A 25,248-nucleotide genomic window follows, 5' to 3' on the forward strand; every position below is an offset into this window, starting at 1 on the left:
AGACAGCTTTTAAGCAATATGGAAATATACTCATCAGCAGAGTTGCACTGGGATTCCTCCACGTTACCTGACTACATCAGCCTAGCACAACTCTTTTATTACTACAGCAGTGTTAATTTAAAAATGATCCCTTGGCACAGGGTATTGTAAAAATAAACTGTACCAGAATTATGTGCTGGAAATCAACATCAGTCATGGTATCAAATGGACTTGGGAGAATTCCTTTGCAGCTTGCCTTTTAAAAATACATACACCAAGCATGTCACTGCCTGTTATTTACTCTCACAGGTGAGGTTCTATTTTTGTTACAGTATTTGTCATTGGTAGCAATGAAAATCTGGGGCCTGCTTCTTATTTACACCAGGGACACTTTACCTCACTCTGGCCAAACTAAGATCCCCAGCAGAAACCCCCAGCAGAGGTACTCATGTGCTTCACACAAGGGAAGTGCAATGAAGTGGCCCTGGCAGAAAATACAGCTCAGACTCACAGTGCTTAATCAGGGCATGCACAAGGTAAATGAAGATAAGCAGAAGACTTCAAATGAAAACCAGGCTGCCAGAAGGACTCCATGTCCCAAGGCTCTATGAAACTATTAAAAAAAATACATTCAGACACTGAAGAAACACATCAAGCAAACCTCCAATTCTTTTCTTCACATTTCTGGATATTTGCAAATAAAGTGAGTTACAAAAAGTAACAACAGTTGGCAGAGTAGAAAACAGAGAAGCATCTAGCCTGTAAGATTTAGGTTTCTGTTTTGACTTCCATTTGCCAAGTCAGTGAGAGATGTGGCTAACTTTCTACTGGAAGAGTCCTCCCCCGTTGTCATTTCACATTCCTCAGGATGATTACCAAATGGCATTTTCAACAGTTGTGGGATATTTGCCCATTTGGTATTTTCAGGCCTTATGAAAGGTGCTGCATTGCCAAATCTACATAATGACATGACAAAAGATGGCATTCAAAGAGAAAGACCCAAGCACAAAGCTCTGCAAAACATTAGCTCACTTCAACAAGGACAAGCGGAGGACAAGAACTTTAAAGAGGCACAAGGAAGAAAAACCACAGCAGAGCAAATCCTGTTGCTTTTGTGCATTTCTGGTCAGTGTTAATGGCAGTCAATGAAACCACAATGGTGTGAGTGAGAGCAGAGCTTAGCACAGCACTTCCACAAGTTCCATTATGTGGCTTATGATGACAGACAGACTGACTGCAGTGTGAAATAATTTCTCACCCAACACTGCTTAAGCAAGACAACACCTTCTGCAGCGAGGAACCAGCAGATCTATTTCTTTTAGGGTTCCTGAGCTTCCAAAAAGCCTTTGAGCATTTGATGTGCAGCCAGAACACAAAGGACTGGGTTCATCAATGGGGCCCATGAGAGGAACAGTTAATTGAGGTTGTGAATGGTTTAATGAACTGCTGCCTTGAGGAGCAGCAATCATTAGGCAGCCAGCAATCTGTCAAATGGCATCTGCAGAGGCTGTGATGATTTCAAACCGGCCCAATGCTCCCTCAACAAGTTTTCATTGCAGGAGAGGACGGGGTTTCATATCCAGTAAGTTCCATGAAAGAACAACACTGGATAATCAAGAGCCAAGGAGGACCTGCTGTAATTTATTTACTCCCATCACAGGTCTGACCATTCCGTACCGATTCATAAGTAAGTAATTCTCCACCTGATCTGTATGGATGGCCTACTCAATAACTGAGAGGACCAACCTAAGCTACCATGGCTTTCCATCAGCCAGAGTTGTTCTACCCCATGCAATTTTGCAGATGCTTTGCCTTTTACACAGCAAAGCACAGGAGTAAGAATAACTAGTTAGCTTCCCTCAGCCATGTTCAGCACAAAAAAATTAATCTCAAAATGTATTAAATTTTCTCCACCATCTTAGGTTTTAGGCAACTGGAAAATGCGAATCATCATGCAGTAGCTATTTAAATCTGCTATTATCTCACACATAGCATCTGATAATTCTCAATCATTAGGATCTTAAGGAGCATTTGAACCTGTTTACATACAAAAATTGGTACGTAAGCTTACTGAGAAGGATCATTTTACTAACTGCTAAACAGATTACACTGTCATTTAGGTGAAGACTTAATAATACTAAGCAAGTGGGGCAAAGCAGACATTCATAGAAAGCTGTGGAAGGGGAAACGCAGGCCAAATTAAACAGTCTGCTATTCACATGCTTTCTGAACAAGCTGTCAGCCACATGCTATTTACTTAAGACAGCAAGAAGAAAAGAAATCCATACCTGTGTACGTTTTCCATGGCTGCTACTTCTGCCAGAGCAGCTAAGCTAAAGAATGCAGACACTGCTGGCATATCTGATGTAATACTATGATTTTCTTCTGTCTCTGTGTTTCTGGAGCATTCACTGTTGCAGTCTGCTTCTGCACTTGATGATTTTTGAAGAGTACTTTGTGGCAGCTCTTTTGGCTTCTCCTCTGCAAAGAAAGAAAGTTAAGTATGCAGACATAGTCCATAAATCCACTGCAGCTATTGATATGCTGACTAGTCTGGCTTTAACAGAACCTGTACCTTCAGGATTTTGATTCTGCCAGTGTCATTGGATTCATGCTGTAACCTCTTCTGAATCAAGCTACTGGGTCAGAAGCACAGTACTAAGGTTTATGAAGCAGTTTACTGATTTTGCATTCAACTGAATTTCATCTTTTCGCTCAGGCAAGAGAGCTTTTGTGTATGTTTTAGATACAGCAGTCCTGAAAGATTATCTTACTGGAGAACTCCAGCAGGGACTCTGGCATTACTGGAAACAAATTTTGAAAGGTAACTATTCTCCATTTCTCTCTGCATCAGTTCACAGTTCTTAGAGTGAAATACCCGGGGAGAAAAGATAAATTTGGTCATTCAAATAAAAGAAGTTGGCCATTATGGACTCAGTGGTTGATAGCTGTATATTAAATAATGACCATTCTAAGCAGGTAAGAAAACAAGTTAATTAAAAAATACTGCCCTGATAGGTTGCTTGTACCCTCAAACCTTCTCCAACCACTCAGTTTTAATGAAATTTTAACTCCAATTTCCTTACCCAGTGTCCCTGCTGCTGGTGACACTCGTCCATCTGCTGTTCGGACAAGATGTGTGATCTTAGTTTTCCTTGCTTTCCTTTTCTGGCTGCCAACTAAAGGCTCGTGCATCATTGCTGGCTCTGGAGTGTTTAGGGCAGATATAGAAATTTTATTCTTCCAGGCACTCTCACTGGAATTTCTGTCTTCTAATAGTATGGCTGCAAGAGAATAAAAACGCAACTTTAGATGTAGAATAATTCAGCCACTAGCTATGCTCATTTTGCATCTATCTGCATAAAACTGTTCCTCACAGGTACTCAAGAGCATAACCCATGCCAAGACATGATCTGAATGCCACAGATGTTTGCAGTGAAGTAACAGAATCCATCTTAAATACAATACTGAATGTTCGAGTTTCTAATATTTGCCAAGAAAACTGTGAGATTGGCAGCGGCACTTGAGTGAGAGCAGGGTATTGCTCTGTATAAAACATTCTGCAACAGAAGATGCCAGCAAGCGGCTAAGAGACAAAATGTATTTAAGGACCAACAACAAGGGTCCTCACATAAGCTTATCTTAGCTCACAGACGGACTGACAAGCAGAATTCAGCAATTCCTGACTAAAACCTAGTGTTACCTTTTTAGTCACTCTACATCAACTCCTCTAAGAAAGAGAAATACTGCCTTTTACAAAATAACAAACCTTAAAAAACACCCCAAAGGCTGCAAATAAAAAAGCATAACTGGATCACAGCTGAAGACAAGCATGCTAAAAAATAGAAGTAAGCATGGGATAGAATACCATGATAGAAATACTGCCCATATAAACTCAGAGAATGAGAAAGGAACAGCTTAAATCTTTCTCAGCAGCTCCAGTGTTGATGTTCCGAAGTAGTTTTTCACCCCAAACTGGAACATGATCCCAAATTTTCACTCAAGTAAAGAGTTTATTTTAATCTTGTTCAAAAAGAAATTGGTCAGATAGCAATCACAAAACATATTTAAACTTCCAAAGTCTGAGCTCAGTGCCTAGTAGTCAACTGTTTGTAATTTGCATTGAGTCAATAAGCCATTCTGCTGATCCCACAGGGCATCACTAGTACATAAAGGCAATCTGTGACATCCTTTTCCCTCCTGTGATAAAGTGCTATGAAGCCTGCCCCATCTGTGATCACTGTCAGCTAGGGTTAGAAAGAGGCTACAGGTAGCAAATGCTCAGGTAATTTTTTACAGGTGCCTGTCCAACCTGTTTTGAAATTGGGAATACTCATGATACCTGCATCAAGTTCTTGAGGTATTTTTTCCCAGTACATTGCCATCCTGAATGATAACGTATTTTTTCCTAATGCCTGCACTTCATCCCTCCTGCTGTATTTTCAACTCATTTTCTTTACTCTCTGTCAGGTTATACCCCATCTCTTTGCAACAGTCCTTGATATATTTTCTACAGCTCTTACTGTGTCTACAGCTATCTTACTCTTCCCTCCAGTTTCTTTTAATCTTTCTCCCTGTTTTAAAGACTTTTTAAATACACATCTGTCACTTTTTGGGTGGTTTGACCAGCAAAAATTACACTCACAGAACTGAAGCCAGAGTGCAAACAACTGCTCTTTAAGAAGGGCTAAGAACTGAACAATTCCAATCTCCTGCACTGAGACTGGTGGTGTCACACAGGAGCATCCAGCCCCAGAAACTTGCACAACAGCCTAACTGTTGGCCTAAGTCTGCATGGCCTTTGCCTTTCACATTAGTTTGAAACTATTTATTGTTAGTTTTGTAGATTTAATGAACTTTCTATATATTTTGCTGGCTTTTTAAACTGTTCATTGTGTGAGAATGTGGACTAGATGAAGAGAATAGCTGTAACACATTTCATCTTGTTAGCAGTTGCCCTTTGCTCTTCTGTTTGAATGGGAAGGACCTTTTAATGTTTTATTGTCTAAGAATACAATCAGATCTAGTACATACATGCACAGACATTTGAAATTTTCCAAACTTTAATCTGTTTATGATTTTAATTCACCTATGTTCTCCTGTAAAATATTTTTGAACTTGTTCATGTTGTTTATTTGGGAAAAAAGCACACAGTTTTAATTAGCATTTTGAAGTGCTTGGCTCTAGCTGCCAACCTCTCCAGAGCATAGCTTTGCCGTAAAACTGATTTTTTTGTAGAGAGTGCTCAAAAGAAAGCACAGGCAAAGATCCACCCTGTAACAATCTAATTAAGTAGAAGCACCAATGGACCACAAATGTGACTTTCAAGTAACTCAGCTGGGCCAACAGTGAGATTGTGCATCGAGACCAGGATGTTAATTGGAATGTATAATTAAATAGGCAGCCTTCTCTCCAGATTTCTTATTTGGGAATTCATAAAGTGTCGATTATATTTTAATGTAATGGTCTGGTTGTAGTCCAACACTATCTGTTAATTCTGATTTGCTCTAATTAGCACTTTGACACTGCTGTCTACTTCTAGCTTGAGTTTATAATGCTTTTAATCTTAGTACTACAAGCCACTATTTTATTTTTTTTACATTTAATAAAAACATTAAGACATGATTTCAAACAATGAACAACATACGATTAAAGGAGACTTGATTTGGTATGCATTTAATTAGATGTGTTGTATGTCAGGTCACTAGAAATTAACTTGATTGATCACTACAGTTGAGGTTCCCTTTTATATTTTTCTTTCTTATATTGTATGTGTCAAAAAATAAAGAGAAAAAAACCCTTGAAAGGTAAAATAGGGAATAGTGGAAGACATAAGGAGTATATGATGTTGGCATGTTTGACTAAGAAACAGAAGAAAACAGCAGAAGGTGGCTGTAAAAGCTCAGATGCAGTAAGCATATTCCCTCTCCATGTTTTTATATTGTTTTATATTCCCTCTCCCAGGTTTTTATTTTAATCTTTGAAATGAGACTTGAAAGTCATCTACTTTTCTTTTTTCCTCTAGCTCTAAAAGAAGCTCTTTATCACTTCAATATAACATTGCTGCCATACAGTCTTGAAGAAGGAAGGATTGAAGGTGAACAATGAGTATTTTGTGTGTGTGGGCACAGGGTGAATGTTGAAGGGAAGAGCATCTTTTTCTCTTCTCTAGCAGTCTTAGTGGACACTGGGTTTAGAAATCATTTCACTGACTTTTTTATAGAGTATTATTCAAGTAGACATAAAACCTGACTTGGAGATCACACAAAGGCTTGACTGGCAAGACCCTTTGCGCTGACCTCTAGAGGAGAAAGGAGTCCATGTTTCAACAACTCTACATCTAAACTATGTGCTCCTGCACCTTCTTCAAGAGGAACAGCATCCCACTGTTTCAAGTGACAAAGGTATATCCATACAGAAGTTCCAAATCAGGACCTGGTTTTGTTCCGCAGGAAGGATAGGACTAGCCAGGTTTAATTCCCTGTAGTTTTCTTTAATCCATTTGATATCCATTCTGCTTCCACACTGTCCTGCATTCAAGAACTGTCCCAAGAGGAACTCAGCTAATTTTCAGGGGAACATTGTCTAGACATGAAATGAGGTTCTGCAGTTACTGTGCAGTCCTGCCAACACGTCTCCATGACAGTGGCATGGACAGAACTACTATGCTATCTTTACAAGCAGAGTTGAGAATATGCCATGAAGGTATGGGCCTTCAGGCATGCCTACACCACGGTGGCAGAAATGACTCTGAGAGAGACATATCCAGAAGTCAATGCCAGACGGTTTCCTCAGCTAGGTTTGTTAAAGGTTTGCACAGACAGTTTATCCTATTCTGCAGGCATGCAGAGGACATGTAGTCTTATTTCCCCCCTATCTTTATGAACAAGAAAAACAAAGTCAATTGAACTGACTCACCACACCACAGCTTTTCAGATGAGCTTTCCAGACCAAGCTCCAACAAAACACAGACTTTAAGGAATTTCTTTAGTGATGCCTGTTATATGAAAGAGCTGCAGAAGTTTAACCACACTTAGTGGAGAACAAACGCTCTGTGGGTCTAAACATGCTGGTATCAAGGAAGAAAGGTGGGCTTAAAAGATTTAATTATCTTTATGAAGATAAACAGTGAAAATCTAGGCAGACAGAACATTGCTTCAAGTCATCAGTGTCTACAGAACCACTTTACCAAGGAAGTGATGCCAGACTGACCTGGCAGAAATTCCAGCTCTTCTCACAAGAGGAAACTGCACAATACTGCTTTGGGGCCAGGCAGCACACAGAGATGCAGCAAGGTCTGGGGACTAACAACAGGGATACAAAGCAGCAGATGGTCAAACCAGGTGTAAGAGAGAGCGGCCTGGGTGGGAAGCTCCGCTGCAGGAGCCTGTCCTGATCCAGCCCTCCTCCAACCAGAGTGGTTGCCAAAGGCATAGAGCTACTGGTTTCCTCTGGGCTGCAAGTGCCACAAAACAGGGCTCTGATGTGTGTGGGAGAGCTGCTGTAGGAGCAGGCACAGCGACAGGGCTGCTTCACGTGTGAGCTGGTGTTGAGACCAGTGCATGTGTTCATCCTCTCTTCTCCTCTTCCTGTGCCAAGGCCAATGTTACAGCTGGCTGCTACACAGACCATGCAAGAGCCTCAGCACAGCTCACTAAGTGTACCTGCAAAGATGCAATCACTGTGACTCGTTATTTTAAGTACTGCGTCCTATTGAAAAGCCTTTCTGGTGTGGAAGAAAAATAAAACTCCCAGATGAGTGTTAACTTTCCCAAACAGGCATGGGTCCAGCTGTGCTTCTGTCAGCCTTCCTAAGGAAGAGATGTATCTATTGACAAATTGTATTACTCTGTGCTCTCTGTAGCATTTCACTGGGGTTTAACTGGGCTGTACCCTGCTCTATGAACAGCTGCAAATTCTTAACATGGTGACGTGCACTGGTGCTGCTGTGTACAGTGTGGTCAAAATTCACTCAGATTTTCATATCAGAGACACATGGACAACACAACACAACACAATCACATTAAATCTGCCTCTACTGCACTTACTTTCCTTCATTCCTAACAGATGCACACAGGCACACACACTTTTCAAGATAAAAAAACATGAAGCCAGCATGACCTCTGCTGACAGCAATCCTTCCAAGTGTCTCCTCTGCAGCTATACAAACATACAAGCTCCGTCTTTCTGCAAAATTAACTTCATAAAAACCAAAACTGCACATTAGTTAGACTTGTGACGCACCACAAGTACAGACTAACCACAGAAAAGAGTGGAAGTTTTCATTTATTGTTTGATTCACAAAATGCTCAAATAAATATTATCTGAATTGAAATGAAGATTCTGGGATTCCCATCTTGAATGCTGCAGAATATGAGACAGCTCAGCCACACAGTTAGGGCCTGTTGCCTAGGAACTCTTGGATAAAGGATGAAGATCTGTAGGCAGCATATGAGAGACAGGCTGTCCAGCACTTGCTGAGGCCATGCCCATACTGCCCTTTGCTGATCAACATTTTGGTTTCAGTCTCTAACAGTACATTTCAAAGTAGGCAAGACTCCAAATTTTTCTCCCCTCTGTAATTCAGGGGAAAATGCAGTTCCCCATCAATATACAGACATCCATTGTCTTTCCTCTGATGATTATATGTGGGCTGTGTAAGGCTCCTAAGTTCATGTCTTTGCTTTAGTATGGGGAGGAACTTAGCAAGCTGGCTCTGCCCCAGCAAATGCACAGACACATCTTTAATGTTTAGAAACTATGACATTATTCACATGCTTAACTTCCAAGGACATGCCTCTGTGCTGTGCTGGAACGAGGCCAGGGTACTCAACACTTGCCAGGGTTGAATCTTTGATCATAGTGCACACTTCACTTTGTATCAAAACAGGCTGGCTTCTTTTAAACAAATGCAGGGTTTGACATTTTGTTTACTCACATTTTTATCTGCAAATTTTAAGGTATTTATATTTTTTACTCTTAATCACCTATTAAATGCTTTCTGTTTCTTTTCCACTAGGAGACTTTAAACACCCATTTTTCTTAATAATTTGTCTATTTCTCTGTAATTTGTCTATTAATAATTCAGGAACAAAATCTGAATGACGCCAAATAAAAATTATGCTAATATATGATGCCTTTTTTACACCAACATGGAAGCAAGATAGTTACATATCATAAGCAACTGCCACAACATATTCGTTGTGCAAACACAACATGACAGAGCAAGTAATTTCGAATTATTTGTACCATGGAATGCAGATGAGCAGGCAGAGCCTATGTGGGAAAATAGCACATGTGCAACAAAGATGACAGAAAACACAGCACCAGGAAAGGAGAGGAAATTACATGGCAAAGTATTAGGAAAAGATATTAACCATTAAGGTAGCTGGGGAAACTGGAGATTAGAACAACAATTTTATTATCTTAGAGATGAACATGGGTGGGGAAGAAACCAGACAAAATTAATGGAGTTAAGAAAGCAGAACTGGAGAGGTTTTTCCTACATTACAGGAACAATGCAGGAGAGAACACCACTGTGGAACAGACGAACAGCCTGGGCATGACTTAAATAGTGTGGGCAACATGATAATAAAAGAAAAAGCACCCAGGGAAGCAGGCTAAGCTATAATCCTGTACATACTGTACACTCAAAAATGCCCCTCAAGAGTTGTGAGTTCCTAGTGTGCAGGATTATTATACTGTAACAAGAAAAATATTTTAGAGAGCTAACAGTGGATAGCAGGCAGACAAGGTCCAGAACATAACTTAAAAAGCTGCAGAAGGTATTTTCAGTATGAAGCAAACAGAAAGCTGGTTTAAGATTTCTACAGAGGCAGGGTTGGATGCTGGTATTATTGAGATCTGGTGCAGAAACAAGCGCCTTACATCCTGACCAGGCTCTTACACCTTGACCAGCTGCAGTCTGCAAAGTTCCAGACAGCAAGAAATCACAGGAATAGTAGATAGGGACATGCAAAAATGCTCTGGCAAAATAATATGGTCACTGATACAGAAGAATGCAGATAAGAGCAACCTAAGGACTACAGAGCTGTGAGCTGTAGAAGATGGAAGTTTTTGAGGCCAACTGCAGAATTGCCCTTGCTTTGTCAGCTCTGCTGCATGGCATCTGGAACAGGGAAACTGTAATTAAAGGGACATGCCAAGTAAAAACAAAACAGCATCATACTGGAGTAAAGCAATATCAACTGGAGCCAGAAGGCAATGGAATCACAGCAGACAGGGAAAATAAGGAACCAAAGCAGTCAAAGACTAGATAGCTGAGGTGTCTCTGCCTAGAAGCATTTCCCCAAGACTGAATTGAGAAAGAAGGAAGCTGAAAACCTTAATTAAGAATGCACCAGTACCTGCGTCCGGAACATTAAGCTTCTTTCTTTGCTTAAATTTGCTGACAATTTTGTGGAATAAGTTCTTTTTCTGAGACTGGAATGAACCTACAGACAACATTAATAATACATACTTTTAATCAGAAGCTTGAAAAAGAGTACAACAGTCACACTATGTACTGCACAACCTCCCCTTCCTATAATACAAGTTGCCATTTGACAGGGAAACACAAAACCTGACCTTCTGCCTGAAGGGACTGTGGAGGCTTTCAGCAAGCTGTAGTTCAATCCACCACCTCCTCCCCATGTTTAAGTGCATACAATGCATTTTGGGGAATGAAACCCTTAGGAAAGCCTAGCCATACAATAAAACAGGGGGTTTTCTTGCTTACTTAAAGATATACTCTCTTTTGCATGTATACTGGGCTTGGCTGGCAGGGAGTAAACTTAACAGCGCTGGAAACACACCCATGGTTTAGTTACTGCTGAGCAGTGTTTACAGATCATCAAGATCTCTCTCATTCTGGCACTCCAGGAATTAGGCTGAAGGTGCTCAAGAGGCTGGGAGGGGACATAATTGGAACAGCTGACCCACATGGGCCAAGAGGCATTTTGCACCATACTCAGCACAAAACTGTGTTGGGGAAAGTATTTTTTAAAGTTGTCCATTGCTCAGGTTCTGGCTGGACATCAGTTTGCTAGTAGTGAGTGCTGGCTTTGGCATTACTTGTTTCCTCCCTCCAACTTATGAAACTGTCTTCTTCTTGATCCAGTGTAATAGTTTTGCAAAACTACTACACCCATGAAGTAGTTTTCCTTGTTTTTGCCCTTCCTATTATCTTCCATATCCCACTGTAGGAGGGAGCAACAGGGTGGAAACATACTTACCAGTCAGGACCAACCCACCACAGGATGCAAGAGCTACAACTGCCTTTCTGGTGACCAGAAATGAGATATACTAAGTGCAAAAGTTAAAGCCTCCAGAGGAAGGAGGTGAGGTTAAGTCCAGCTCATGGTATCATTCCTACTTTGTCCGTGGAGTCTTTACTAGGAGCAGTCAGAAGACATCTTGTGTGACATTGGACCACAAAATATGCCACTATCAGATGTCATCAAGAAGTTAGCCTTTGCTGCATTAGGGAAGCAGTCAGTGATATAACAGCAACACAGGCATAAGAGATGCATAATCTCCACAATGCAAAGCAAATTTTAGGGAGTTTACAGAAACTGAACTTCAAAAACTTATTTCCAAAGATGCAGTGGACAAGCAATTCTTCAGACTAGTTCAGAACAGACCAGCCCAAACAGAAATGAGATGCTATGCACATGACATGATTTGCAGCCTAACAAGCAGGTGTCCTTCCCATCTCTAGCTCACCTGTAACAAGATTCTACCCACCACAAATACTGGCCTTTTCCACTCCTCCTCATCCTTAAAAGTAACCAGACACACACACTGGCTACTGGGACACAACTGCAACAGTACAGGAAATGTGCAATCAGGGTAAATCTACTTATAGATCTGCAATTTGCCATCTTAGACTCCATATGCAAAGAAAAAAAACCAGTTAAGTGTGTAGCACATGGAAGAAGTATTTAGTCTTATGAAGTGAAAGCCATTCACAGATACTAGGCTGTCTCATTGTCCTAGGTTACAATACAGAGATGTATTCTCTTCTCATCCTCAAAAGCTGTTGAAATCAGGAGCATTGTTTTTCCTTATCTCCTGCTAATGGGCCCATCAATGCCTTTCCACATGACTCAGAGATAACTCCCTCCAGGAGCCATTTCTGTTTAATGGACCCACCACATGACTCATAGAACAATATCAGCCCATTGTGAGATGCTCCACCCAGTGGGGAGGAGCTAAGCATCCCCACCTGGATATAATCTGGGGTTTGGGACAGAGCAGTCACTCCACTGGATTCCCAGAGGAACAGCCATCTTTTCCACTGGATCTTCAGAGGAAGACTACATCCTTTCTACAGGATCACTACTCCAAAAGAACCACATCTGCCACTCCAGGAGGACTGCAGCCACCAATCCAACTGGACTGCTACCAACACCCTGGCCAACAGGGTGTCTGTCAGGTTGTATTCTGACTTTGTAAGTGTTTTTTTTTCTTTTCTATTTTTGCATGTATTATGGTTTTCCTTTTCCTAATAAATTGTATTTCTGACTTAGAGTCTCTCACTGGTTTCGATTTCAAACCAGAACATTGATAAATACTGAAAATTACTGAGAGAAAGCTAAAATCCAGACAGAGGCAGGCATAGAAACTTTAGCATCTTGCCCTTGTTGGATTTGTGGCTCACTGCTACTTCTTTTTCAATATAGAAGAAATTAAAACTTTGGAGAAAGATTAATAAACTTCCAAAAATCTAGAAGCCAAACAACAAACCAAATAAAGTCCAAGCAAGAGATCATCTTGGGCAACATCACCTTGAACGTGAACAGCCTTACTAGAAACTGTATAGGTAACACTTGAAAGTACAATAGAAGAGGCCATATTCACTCAAACTTACTGAAGTGTTGTTCTGTAAGTTTTACAATAGTTTCCTGAGTATCGCAGAGGACTAGTCTAGTGTCAGAGCAACAAAAATGTAAAACAAGGAATGAAAAAGCTCGGAGAGCTTGAGCAAAAGCCTAAGTGAAAGAACTAAGCTCTTCTTGATACCAAGCTTAGATACTTCATCCACATCAACAGAAACAAGTCTTTCCACCAGTTCCACAAGAAGACAGAGGTACATAACTACATGATCCTTGTGACATTTCTGTTATTATTATTCTTTACTTAGCTGATCAGTGATTTTTTTCAGATGCTTGGAAGAAGCAATACGTTACATATCACCCATGTCTCAATTTCTACAGCTCAACCTGCACCATACAAACCACTTCAATCACTATGACAGACAGTGAGCCAGTGTCAGCAACTCTAAGCAGAATAACTGAGATGAAAAACTCAGAAGATGACAAGCACTGCACACAGGGGGAAACCTGTGTCTTCCATCTCTTTTTTTCCCCACATCAAAGGCACCTTTGTCATCAGCCTGTATCTGCAAAATGCCATTTTCCCATATGGAAAATCCAAGGAATTTAGTAGAGTCAAAAGAAAATCTGCCCTTCAGTAAGGAAACCTTCTATTTCCTTCCCTTTTAGCTCATGTGAGCTCATGCCCAGTGACAGTGAGACAGTGCCCAGTGACACTTAGAATATCCTTTGGCCATAAACGCATTGAAAGAGAAGATGGGCTAATAGCTAAATAAGTCAACAGTTCATACTTGGACTTAACAATGTAAATCTGACTCCACAAGAAACTTTATCCACACCCTTTGCCTTAACAGTCACCATGCTGGAGTTGACAGGATGCCTGGCTGGGCTACACCTGTTTCATGGGGACAACAGGCAAGTATTCCAAGACTTTGAACAAATGCCACTTGTGAACATTCAATCCAGAGAAAACCCATGACTGAAAAAACTAACCTAAAAGTCTTGCTGTTAGGCAATGGACCCTGGATGTGCCTTGCTATAGAAAGCTGAAAAAAACCTTTTTATTTTAGTTTACTTGACATTGTTGTACAGCCATCAACTAATATTGCTCTGTTGGAAATGTTCTATACAGTTATTCCTCTCCCTAGCACTTCAGAAATTGCCACAGGATTTAATCCCTGGCTTGTCCATAGAGCTCACTGAGGCCAATAGGGATTCTTCCTGGGAATACTTGTTATGGCCAGTGTCAGCTGCCTGGGGAAGCAGCAGGCAAGAAAATGAACCATAACTGCACTTCCTCCAAATTTCTTGGCATAGGCCCTCTTTGCTGTCATAAACTTCCCTGTTTTAAAGGATCTGATCAAATAGAGGACGCTTCAATAAGATCCTAACAAAATCAGGACAAACAGTTTGTGCATTTCTGCATCTCTCAGAGGAAGGCACTGTATTTTTAGGTCATGATCCTTGGAACATTACAGCACAAAATCTCCAAGCATCTGAATGCTTTGAACCAAGCCAAAAAAACCCCAGAGCTAAGACCAAGAGGAATGCCACAAAGCAGCATCCGTTTTAAGCTGATGTTTTATTTCTAGTCCTAGTGGCCACAGACAAAAAAGACAAAAAAAAAAAAGTAGACAATCTCTTCCCCAAATAAAAGCACACTGTGCATTCCCCTCTTTGCCTTCCCAAAATGAAAGCTTTAGTGCAGTGCTTGGTGTATAAGTGAGCATTTCTTCAAAGTACAAAGCAGAAATAATGACTCTGCCTGTTGCTCACTTTTGCATACAAGCATATTAGTGACTCACTGCAGACAGCTGACTTCTGCACAGTGGGATGTTTTGGCACATTTGCCATTGGAAAGAAGGAAAAAAAAAGGAAACAGTCACAGCTCCAGTAAATGTCGGAGCAGGCCATCTGCATGGATTCAGTAGAGCTGTATTCTTCAGCCATTTTGTGGCATTATTATTGTATGTGCACATTCCCAGTTCAGAACACTGGATGTGGATTTTAACAAAGCTTTATAGCTGGTTCAGTCCTATTTCAATTGAAGAAAGACCCCCAGTCTGAATTCTGCTCAGTGGGAGCAGAATTTAGACAATTTGGAAACTCTGGGGAAAAAAAAGTGCCTCTCATTCAAGAAAAGGTTCAAATTCTCCTTCATACATGTGGATGGGAAACAGCTTTCATGTTACAGGGTTCCTCACATGTTTTTATGTGAAGGAACTGGCTGAAGTGTGGACTGGACATGACAAGCACAACAGAAGTAGTCAGTGGGCACTGCCCTACTGATTTTCCAGAGCAGGAAAACATCCTGACAAATCTGGCTGTGTGGTTAGGTAGCAGATCAAGCCTGTTGCAGGTATAGGCTAGTGACATTTGATAGAGAATCAATCCAGCACAAAATAAAAGTTAAAGCATACAGTTACATTCGGGGGTGGGGTGTGGGTGCAGAGAAACACCTCAAACCCAACAAACAAAAACATTTCTCTGTTTTTATTCACCCAACATCCTGAGGAAGGTTTATAGTGCAGCACTCTAACATATTTTCTAAATTTTACATGTTCAGTAGACACTGTAGACTTCAAAAAATTAAGTAGTTATCTGTGCTGAGTGAAAATGAGTAGATAGTTTATGATCCTGCACACAGTCCTTCAGAAAAAGCAGCATATCATCTCAAGGAGTGTTTACTTAAACATATCCCTACTGATTTTTATTTGTTATTTGGAAACACCCAGAGGCTGAAAACACTTGTAGACACTATTTGTGCTGATCAACTCTTCTAATTACCTGGCAGAGACATACCCAAGGTAAAGCCTCACAGCAGAAACAGCTGCAGACAACACAGTAGTGCAGAGAAGTGTGAAGCTAAGGTCTCCCACATCCACACACAGTCACACCCGTAAGATTATATTGACCCTTCATGGTTCATGCCCATTGCATAAAAATGCTTCTTTTGTTTGATTCTAATGGTGTAAAAAAGCAGGACAATTTAAAAGACCCATAACCACACCAAACCAAGCTCTATTATTTTGTATGATATGCCAGTTTCATTTCCTGCAGTACTTGCAGTAGCCTAGCACACACATCTGCTTGTGCTATACTTTTGGAGACCAGGGTTCTCTAAGAGTCTTTATATTCATCCCACTTCACCAGACAACAGCACAACGGGACTGTCAGCACATCACAAATTAAATTGAGGACTCAGCTTAATAAATGTTTGCCTCAACTGGAACAAACCTTACTTACTAAGCTAGTAAGCTCACCTATATTCACTTTTAGGTCAGATAATTTCAAATCCACAACTCACATCCTAGTTTTACACATCCTAAGAAAATAAAACACATTTAAAATTGACCTACTGCCATCAAATATTTACTTTTTAGCAATCCCTCTTTTCCTGAAGAAAAATGGTTTGCTGGGAAGTTTTTCAACTATCTCTTGAGAGCTGACTCAATCTTGCTTTTCAGGGACTCGGAATGACTGCCACAAAACTGTCAGCTTGCCCAGCTTAAGTGTGTGAATTCAACATTCACTGGAATTAGGAGCAGGTATCACTAGCTCTGTCTGGATTTAAGTTTGGGGCTGTGGTTAGATGTTCACTACAGAAGGAGCAGTGTTACTATCCAATATTCCTGCCCTGGGGCTGCTTGTTGCAACCCCACAGCTCAGTTGGTGGAAAAGTTCATGTGACTGTTTACCATCTGCTCAGTGCAAAGTCAGCTGGCTTAATTTAAAGAGCCCTTATTGTCAGCCAGAGGCAAATGCTCCATGACTGTCTCTGCAGGGCTGTGCCAAAGCTACTCATATCAGGCTTGTAACCAGCCTGCAGTTATGTTTTTGACCTTCCCTTGAGACAAGGCTGAATATATTCCAAAGCTCTTTAAGTGATGCTAACAAAGATAAAAACTAAACTCTCCTTTGGGTATGAGCCTACCCAAAAGCAGAATGCAGTTCTGGACTACCTGGCTTGAGGCAGAATTCTAGCTCACCTTTCCCAAACAACACAGGGCCTGCAGAATTTTTAAATATACAGACACCTGAACAGGTAAATACTGTAGTGAGAAATCCAGTGAGCTGCTACTACAACTTCAGTTGCTAGATCACTGCAGTTGAGGAGGTTTTCTTCTCAACAGATCTTGCTTAATTACCAGTGTGTTATCATGCTGTAAAGTAATTAATTCATGCTCATTTAAGAAGTTCTGTCAAATACTTATCATAAAACAAAATTAAAGGCAGCTGAAGTCAGAACTAGCTTGGTATTAGCACAAGTCTAATTTTGCAAAGTGGCTGTTCCACATCTAATTACAAAAATCAATACCAAAACTGGCATGCACTAGAAAAGAACAGCTGTTCAATCCTGCACACTGTAATGTGATTATTTGTGAAGCATTCAAAAGGCACAGATCTAATCCAGGGTCACCTGGCTAAAACAGCCATATTAGATCTTAAAACCTGTCACTCAGTGGAACTACCATTGTTGCAGAAAAGAAAACCAACTTCACATTGCAAACTGTGCCTGATGAGGATCCTTTTGAGCATCCTTTTGTCTTGTGGAATTACTGGTATATAATTCCTTCATTTTGTGATGCTTCTATACTGTATATTTGCATCAGTATTTCTGCCACAGTATAAAAGTAGTTTTACCCTACCACACTGTCACTTCTCTACCACCTCTGTGTCACAGGTTTCCTGTATTAAAAAAATAGCCAAGTGTGTCAGGAGTTTCTCCCTCCATGAGCCTCAGCAGTGGAGCTGGGTATGGAATTGTTTTTCATGTCCTCTAACTTTTTTTTAATCACATCAGGACATTTTTGCTCAAAACTTATGACAGAACTATAATCTTGATAGAAGAAAAATTCCAGACGTTTCATTCAAACATCTCTGATATCTTATGTTTTAATTTACAGACACTAAAATTACAGTGAAATTAAAACTAGGCTTAGAAAATATAACCTTTGATCATATGCCCTTTTTTCCCCATTTTCTCCTGGGAAAACTTGTCAAATTCACTTACCTCACAAATACTCATGTTTTTGAAAACCTTTCTTGCTATGAGAAATACCTTTAGTGTACAAACTCTACCCAGTTCTACTTATCATGAAAACCGGGAATCAAGATTGAAAGCAATCAGCCTGAAAAACTAAACCAGATGAGAACCAACTAACTTCAGTGCTAGGTAATTCTTTGACTTCAGACTTTCCATAGGTAACAGTGAAGTAAGAATGCATAAATTCCTGAGCTTGTAACCGCACTGCCATTGCTTAAGAACTTCCTGCACTTGGCAACTTACCTTTGTTGGATTTTGGTAGTTCACATGAGCCACTTCCAATCTTTCGCTTTTTCCTCGAAACAGATGAATTTTTCCTGTCAAAGGTAATAGGACTGTATTGAGGAAGGCTGTTGAATTTCTTTGCAAATTCTTCTTCCAATTTTGCTAAGCTAAATGGGAAACAAAACCATTCAAATTAAATGTAACTTTCTGGAGAAAAAATATATTGTTTAAGAGCATGTCTGTATACACACACACCTTTCTACACAGAGAAAGGGGAAAATCAGGTAAATTCACACACTGTAAAACACCAAACCAGTATATATTAATCCAGCTTTGGAATGAGAATGTACATTTCTGCTTCTGCATTTGTAACAGTGCAAATTGATTACCTTAGGAGCATATGTTAAAATTAGAAAAAAAATAATCAATGTCATACTGGTGACATTTAGCTCTGTTTGCTGCACAGATTTGTAGATTTGTCTGTTCTGTGAGGGGAGTGAACAAAGACATTAAAACCAATAAATAAACCAATGAAATAACTTCACATAAAAGTTCTTACACCAGAATGAAAACAGCATTTCAAACCAGAAGCAGAATGTCAAACTAATCAATCTCCTGTGGATATTCTGAAACATGAAGCATTGGGGTGGGAATTAGTTTTGTATTTGTTCTGCGTGATTAGATCTTCTCCCCTCGTATTTCATTTGCTGTGAGATGAAAAATGTTACTAGCTTATGCTTTCATGAAAGCCAACACGCCTCATACTGCAGCCTAACCTGAATGACTGTCAGCAGATTAACTACAACTGAAGAAATCCACAGACAAGGTATGATTGTTCCTAATAGCCAGAAGAAAACAAAGCACTCAAAAGAGGATGGCACAGCATTTCCAGCTGTAATGACTACACTGGCTTGCATAAGCACTCTGTTCCTGCCAGTTTTTCCAGCCAGGCAGAAGTAGAAACTGTGTTTTAGTAAAAGGCAAGCACACAGTTAGGCAGGTTATAAATAGCACTGTCAATGACAGAGGAACAATGACATCTTCCACTTGTTTTTAATTCTCCTTGCTATGAAAAACCTCAACTTGACAGAAGTTGGCATGACTGTTGGAAGGATGGCCCTTTATACACTTGGAAGTATCACAAGAAACATGGTACTTCTCTGTGCTTTCTGAAGCAGCACTTCAAACAAATTGCATTCTGAAAGTTTTGGGACACATGAAGACACCTCATTTTTTCTCTGTAATTATTACTTCTCTCAGGAAGCAATTTTCCATCTTAAAATACAGCCTTGGCTCTTTGCAGACCAGGTGCATGGTGGGATTTGTTTGTTTGTGTACATGTTTTATTTTGGTTTTAAATCACAAAGGTCTCTTACGTCAGTAGTGCTTGGTACTGCTACCTTTTTCTCTTCCACACGGATGTTCCCTGAACCAAAAAACCATCTGATTTTCTGCTCTGACTCAGCTCCTCTCCCACTGTCTGTTCCCACCTGCCTCAGCTCCTGCCCTGAGGGCATGAGGGGCTGCAGCTCTAATTGGGAAGGCCAAACCTCATTTGACAGTGGATGAGCTGCCATCCTTGCTAGTAATCTATAACTTCTGTGACATGCAGGCAGGCAATGGGGAGTGCTGCTATCTCTATGTCAGCGATTAATTATTTAAAGAAATAAAAAATAATCCACACCGTCGTGAATTTTAAGAGCCTCTCAGAAGCCTGGTTAGACATGTGTAGCTGAGCTGAGGTGTTCATGCTGCACAGCCTAGTTCTGCCAGGAGACATAGGCAGGTAGAGCCCTGATTGGCAAAGGAGTGGGGAAAGCACATCTGACCCAGACCATCAGGGAAATATGGGAAGCTACTGATGGGGAAGGTAGGACACAGGGAAAATTATGAAAATGATGTCATTCTGAAGGGGTGAGGACCCTTTCACCAATGCATGTGAAAAATGAGGCTGAAATGTGATGCTGAAGGGAGCAGAGGGAGTTAAGTGGAGCAGGCAGAGGTAAAACCAGCTCTTCAAGTAGCCAGAAGATCAGGTAATGCAATGAAAAGGGATACTGGATACCTTCTCCAGCACTTATGCTTCACACATTCTTAATTCTGCCTTTACAGAATTCACTAAATAATATTCATTAATGATGCAACTGAATAAAGATGACAGATTGAAAAATACGTATTTTCTCATCCAGCCAGCTAATGAGGGTAGTGTTGAATGAATGATTTAGACAATTTTCCTAGGTACTTTTTGAATAAATAATTTACAACTACTTTTTTTAAGCTAAAAGATGTGACGAGCTTTCCCACCATTATGTGGGAAAATTTTTCAATCTTTCAACTTAAAATATATCCAAAACTTATACAAAACTCTAAAAATACAAAGTGTTCCATTTTTTCTTAACTAATTTTTCTTGACTATTCCAATAAACAAGACTTGGGGATTCCCACTGATTTAATATCTTTGCTGAAAGTGAGCTGCAATTAGATGTCACATAAACTAGGTTGTGAAAAGGGTACTGCAAACCTGCAAAACCAAACATATTATAATTTTAAGCAAGCAACATGGAAAACCTCCCCCTTTTAAATACATTTTCTCATCTGCAAGATTTGCAAGCATGAATGGCAACCCAGATTTAACTACTACCCCTGCAACTAAATAAATCTGCAATACTCTGACAAAAATCATTACTTGTATACTAGAAAAGTAATTCTGTGCAGCCTTGCTAAATTTTAATGCATCTATACTCATTAATTGTTTTTAAGATATATTTAATTTCATCATGGTGGACATAAACAGTTTAAATATCTTTTCTCTACAATAGAAAAATGACATTATTTACCATAATTATTTGCCAATATAAGAACATTGTTTACTATTCCTCTGTAAGCAATCTCTCCAAGTGGGCAAAGAGATCTATTCTTTCTAGTCTAATCTGGGTTATGATGATTGAACACCTACACAGAACTTTAAATAGTGCTTGCAAAGTACTCGGAAAAATCTAAGTAACCCTCTTCACTACTTTTTGAGCAGGTAAATACTGTGTGGTTTGTTTAGAACTGAGCAAATAACACCATTCAAATTCACTTACAGTGGTGTAAACCTGGAAAGATCTCAAAGGAATTACTTTGCTATATAAACGACAGGTATTTAGAGTATGACTCAGTTCCACAGAGTTTTTCATTTTTGGAATTGTGATTATTTGTGTGTTAGATGCAGGTCACTTAGCTGCAGTGAGGAGGACTCACTTTTAAATTATTAGGCTGACCTAACTAAAACATCAGTGTTAAGCCACAACTTACCCAAAAACAAACTCTTCCTTTGGCTTAGTCTTTTTCAGTTTTTTGTTCCCACTTGTCCCACTTGGGGAAAAGGCCCAGATTTCTTCATTCCAGCATCCTTCATGATCTGAGGAGTTACCTTTTCCTGAGCTTCTTTTTCCTGTGATGAAGGCAGAAAATTGTTTCTCATCTTTAGAAAAATGTTCCAAAACAAAGTAAATGCAAAAGAAACTTGTGTACCCAGGCAGTATGGCAACTTATGAAGCCTGACCTTCTTTAAGGCAGTTACAAAACATTTTTCATTTTAAACTGGGCAATGATGATATTGACAACTATTCTGCATCCCCTCTCCTGTCTTTTCCTGGACTATCTCAAAAGTCAGGATCTCTTAAGGTATAAAGAAGAAAGAGATGAAGAGATATACAGTAATAAGCTTCCCTAAATTACAAACTACTTTTTTCTTTTCTGACTGTTCTAATTACACATATAAATCTACGAGTTGGAAAAATACACTTCCAGACATTTCACTGAAAGCTTCCAGATATTATCTCAAATTTGTCCTTCCACAGGATAAAGAGTTCTCACTTACTGCCTACAGCAAATCTAACAACCAAAGCAAAACCAGAACACATTTGCTTCTTGCAGGATTGAGAACTATGCTCACAACCACAAGAGTTGTTTATATAGAAACAAGGTAATGGTTCGGGGTTACATACATGACAAGTCCTGCACACATCTATCAGAAGGCTGACAAATTAAACAACAAAGGCTTCAGCCAAGAATTTAAAACTCAGATCACGAAAGATGAAAATAGAGCAGTTATGAGTCTGTGAGGTAAGCAGGAACACAGATTACAGAAAAGACCTGCCCTGGAACAGGGAGCCCAGCCACTCCACCTGTCCCTAGCATCGCAGGTGGCCAGACACAATATTCCCACTGCACACTGCTCAAACTCCAGCTTAAACATGGATTTTTGCTTTTCCTCCCAATCCAGGCAGGCTTTTGCAGTTCACGCTGTAAACAAAACACTCAAAGCCACCCACCTCTGTCCACATTAGCGCGCAGAGATGTGAGCATGCCCTCTGACACCAGAGTTTTATAAAGAGCACCTTTGCAAGATCTCTCTGATTTCCTGGAGCCACAAGTTTCTATCTTTTTAACACAGTCACTGTCCTCAGTTTTGATCTGTTCTGGTAAGCTCTGGGGTACCACCTCCTCTGTTGGGGTCAGTGGTTCCACTTTAATGTTATCAGGAGCCTCACATGGTACTTCCTTGCTGGCTTCAATACTAAGGAAATTGGGAGGCTTGGATTCTTTGGTGGTCTCCATTGGTTTGTCCTTTGATGTTTTCTTTTCTTTTGATTTCACTTTTTTCTTTGGTGATTTTGTATCCAACATGCTTCCCTTCACATTTGAGACAGGGCGGTTTTTTTTGCGGGGAGTATCTGCAAGTCTCTCAGCACCCCAGTCCCCCTTGGCCACGGCTTCAATTGTGTACATTACACTTTCAATGTCCGACTCGGAGGACTGCCTCTTTTTACAAGATTTTTTGGGGGTGGATTTTTCATTTGTGTGCCGGTCCAACTTATTTTTTTTCTTTTTCTTCTTTATCTTTTCTGGCTTTAGCCCAAGGATAGTCATGTCACTCATGAAAAGCTCTGGAGAACGGCACATGTGATCCTTTGTGTTATCCTTTCTCTCAAAAGGACTGTTTTCCATTGCAAGACTAGTAAAATCTCTGCATTTTGCAGTTTCTGATTCCTCAGCTTTTGTTTCATCTGGGTTTTGCAATTTTTCTATCTCTGATTGTTCTACTTTTCTATTACTGGAGTCTTTTACTGTTGTTTTCTCCAGTTCTACTTCCATGTCCTCTGAAACTTCCCCTTCCTCATCTTCCAGTGCTTCCACTTTTGTTTTCCCAGGTTCTTTCACTTTTACTCCTTCTGAAGCAAGGCACATCTAAAATAAGTTTAAAAACAGTCCCATGAAATAAGCATCAACTGTTAACATTACTTACTTATACTAGCAGGAGCATTTAACAGGGAATCTCTCTGGCATATTAGTCTAGGAAAGCAAACTGTGCTACAGGACAGTACTGAAAAACAGGCTGAAGACATGCTGAAACTGATGCAATGGGATGAGGGCTAAGTGCTGGAATAAGGCTGGTAGGTTCATTGCTCTAATAGAAAAAGAGTCCCAACTGATCTCAGTGGTGTTTCCTTTAAAGCTCTTTATATCATCTGGAAATCCACTGCTAGACAGATTTTCAGAATATCTGAAATGCAACAGAACAGAGTTATCTCTGACTACTGCCACAGACAATCTACTTGGAATCTCACATCCGTTCCCCTTTCAACTTTCAAATGTCCCTAATACAATTCCTTTCTCCATTTTGTAAATGGCCTTGAAGAAGTAAGGGAAAAAATGTTTACTGAATCTCCCTGAGGTTATTTTCTTTTACTTGAATGTGAGAAATTATTTGGAAGGTAGTAAAAAAGCCTTCTGAATCTTTCTTCTCATGTCACAGACTTATTTTGCAAAAAACTGCAAAGCAGCGGTGGTTGCCATGGTTATCTCCTCCTGGAGATAACACTAATGGAAACCAAAATCCTTATACTATCTGAGGAACATCGATATTCAGAAAAAGAACCATTAGAAGGTCCTCAAACTGCCATGTTCCTGCAGCACTGACTTAGGAGATCCTCTCTGTTTTGTATCACCTGCAAGCTATGCAGACACATCTACAGAAGGTAGTCCTTCATGGCACCAACCAACAGCCCTTGGGAAGACATGCTTTGTTCTTACTGTCCTCTCTCAAAGCCCCCAAGCTGAATTCCCAGTGCAGTTTTGTTTTTAGAACAAATGTCAACCAGTCACCTGGAGCAAAACCAGATGGAGGAGGCTTGCTTTGAACCAGACATCAGAAGGTTCCCGCAGCTTAGCCCACAGGCCATGTGGTCAGTATGGATATACCTCCCCAAGACACATGGGTTCTCTTTAGGTTCATTTTAGATTTCTCAAATTGGCAAGGCTTTTCTTCCTTGCAAACTAAAAAAGTCTCTCATACCAATTTATGTAAGAATATAACACCAATGATTGGGATGTTTTTGTAGCAGGTTTCCAAAATTCTTGCTGCACAAGGTAGAAATTACTGATCTGGTTCAGGACAAGCTGAGCTGAGCACTGTAAAGCACCAGAGCTTGGGCAACTCACAGTGTCTATTGGGAAGCAGGTTAGACTAGGCAAAGGAGAACTCCACAACTGTGCTGATGTGGGCTCTTGGTACAAAGGTATTTCTGTGACTTTTTTACGACACTGAAATGTTAAGCACAGCCTGTGATTTTCAAAAGCTAAAGTTCAATCTTTAGGATGGAGCTCGCTGGACTAAGACTATTTTGTCAATTCAACATACATTGCATAGCCAATGGATTTTTTTCCTTTTATACATTTGCTTCTTCTGCAGTAGCCAGTAGTACAGAGCTACAGATGTGGCTACAAAAGAAGTGACGTCTGTCTTGTCAGCAAATAAACTTCTAATTAAACAATCTTCAAGACTGGGAAAGCTTAAAAAAATGTTTAGAAACAAAAAAAGGCAAAATTTCAATAAAGTGCCATTGGTTTTAACTGCTCCCAGAAGGAAGATCTGCTGAGAGTACCACAGCAGAACTTCTATGTAAGTTACTGACCTGTTAGTTCTCCTGAAAAATAAAATGGGCATGAAAAGCAAAAAGAAATGAAAGCTCATAACCATTAACATGAATTTGTAATGGCAATGTCTGAATTTTATAACACAGTCATCCAGTCCTCTCTCTCAACTATTTGTGTTCCTCAGCTAAGCCCTAAAGACCTCAAAGCGTAAACTAAGAAACCTTGCAGACTTTGGCA

The 25,248-nt window shown here is 40.1% G+C and overlaps 1 protein-coding gene across 5 annotated transcripts in view; it reads right to left on the reverse strand.

The window, feature by feature from the left end:
- The window catches only part of BBX (BBX high mobility group box domain containing), a 139,576-nt gene that overhangs the window by 8,484 nt on the left and 105,844 nt on the right, over positions 1-25,248 (reverse strand). For 4 of the 5 annotated variants that reach the window (XM_036382038.2, XM_036382023.2, XM_036382015.2 and 1 more), the window contains 5 exons: positions 22,407-23,322; positions 21,385-21,523; positions 18,106-18,254; positions 3,066-3,263; positions 2,268-2,460 (listed from right to left, as the gene is read on the reverse strand). In XM_036382038.2, coding sequence (XP_036237931.1) covers positions 2,268-2,460; positions 3,066-3,263; positions 18,106-18,254; positions 21,385-21,523; positions 22,407-23,322 — 1,595 coding nt within the window. The remainder of the gene's footprint in view (positions 1-2,267; positions 2,461-3,065; positions 3,264-18,105; positions 18,255-21,384; positions 21,524-22,406; positions 23,323-25,248) is intronic. The other variant, XM_054518632.1, reaches the window with a different exon arrangement.

This window comes from Molothrus ater, chromosome 2, assembly GCF_012460135.2.
Source record: "Molothrus ater isolate BHLD 08-10-18 breed brown headed cowbird chromosome 2, BPBGC_Mater_1.1, whole genome shotgun sequence".
Classification (NCBI taxonomy): Eukaryota; Metazoa; Chordata; class Aves; order Passeriformes; family Icteridae; genus Molothrus; species Molothrus ater.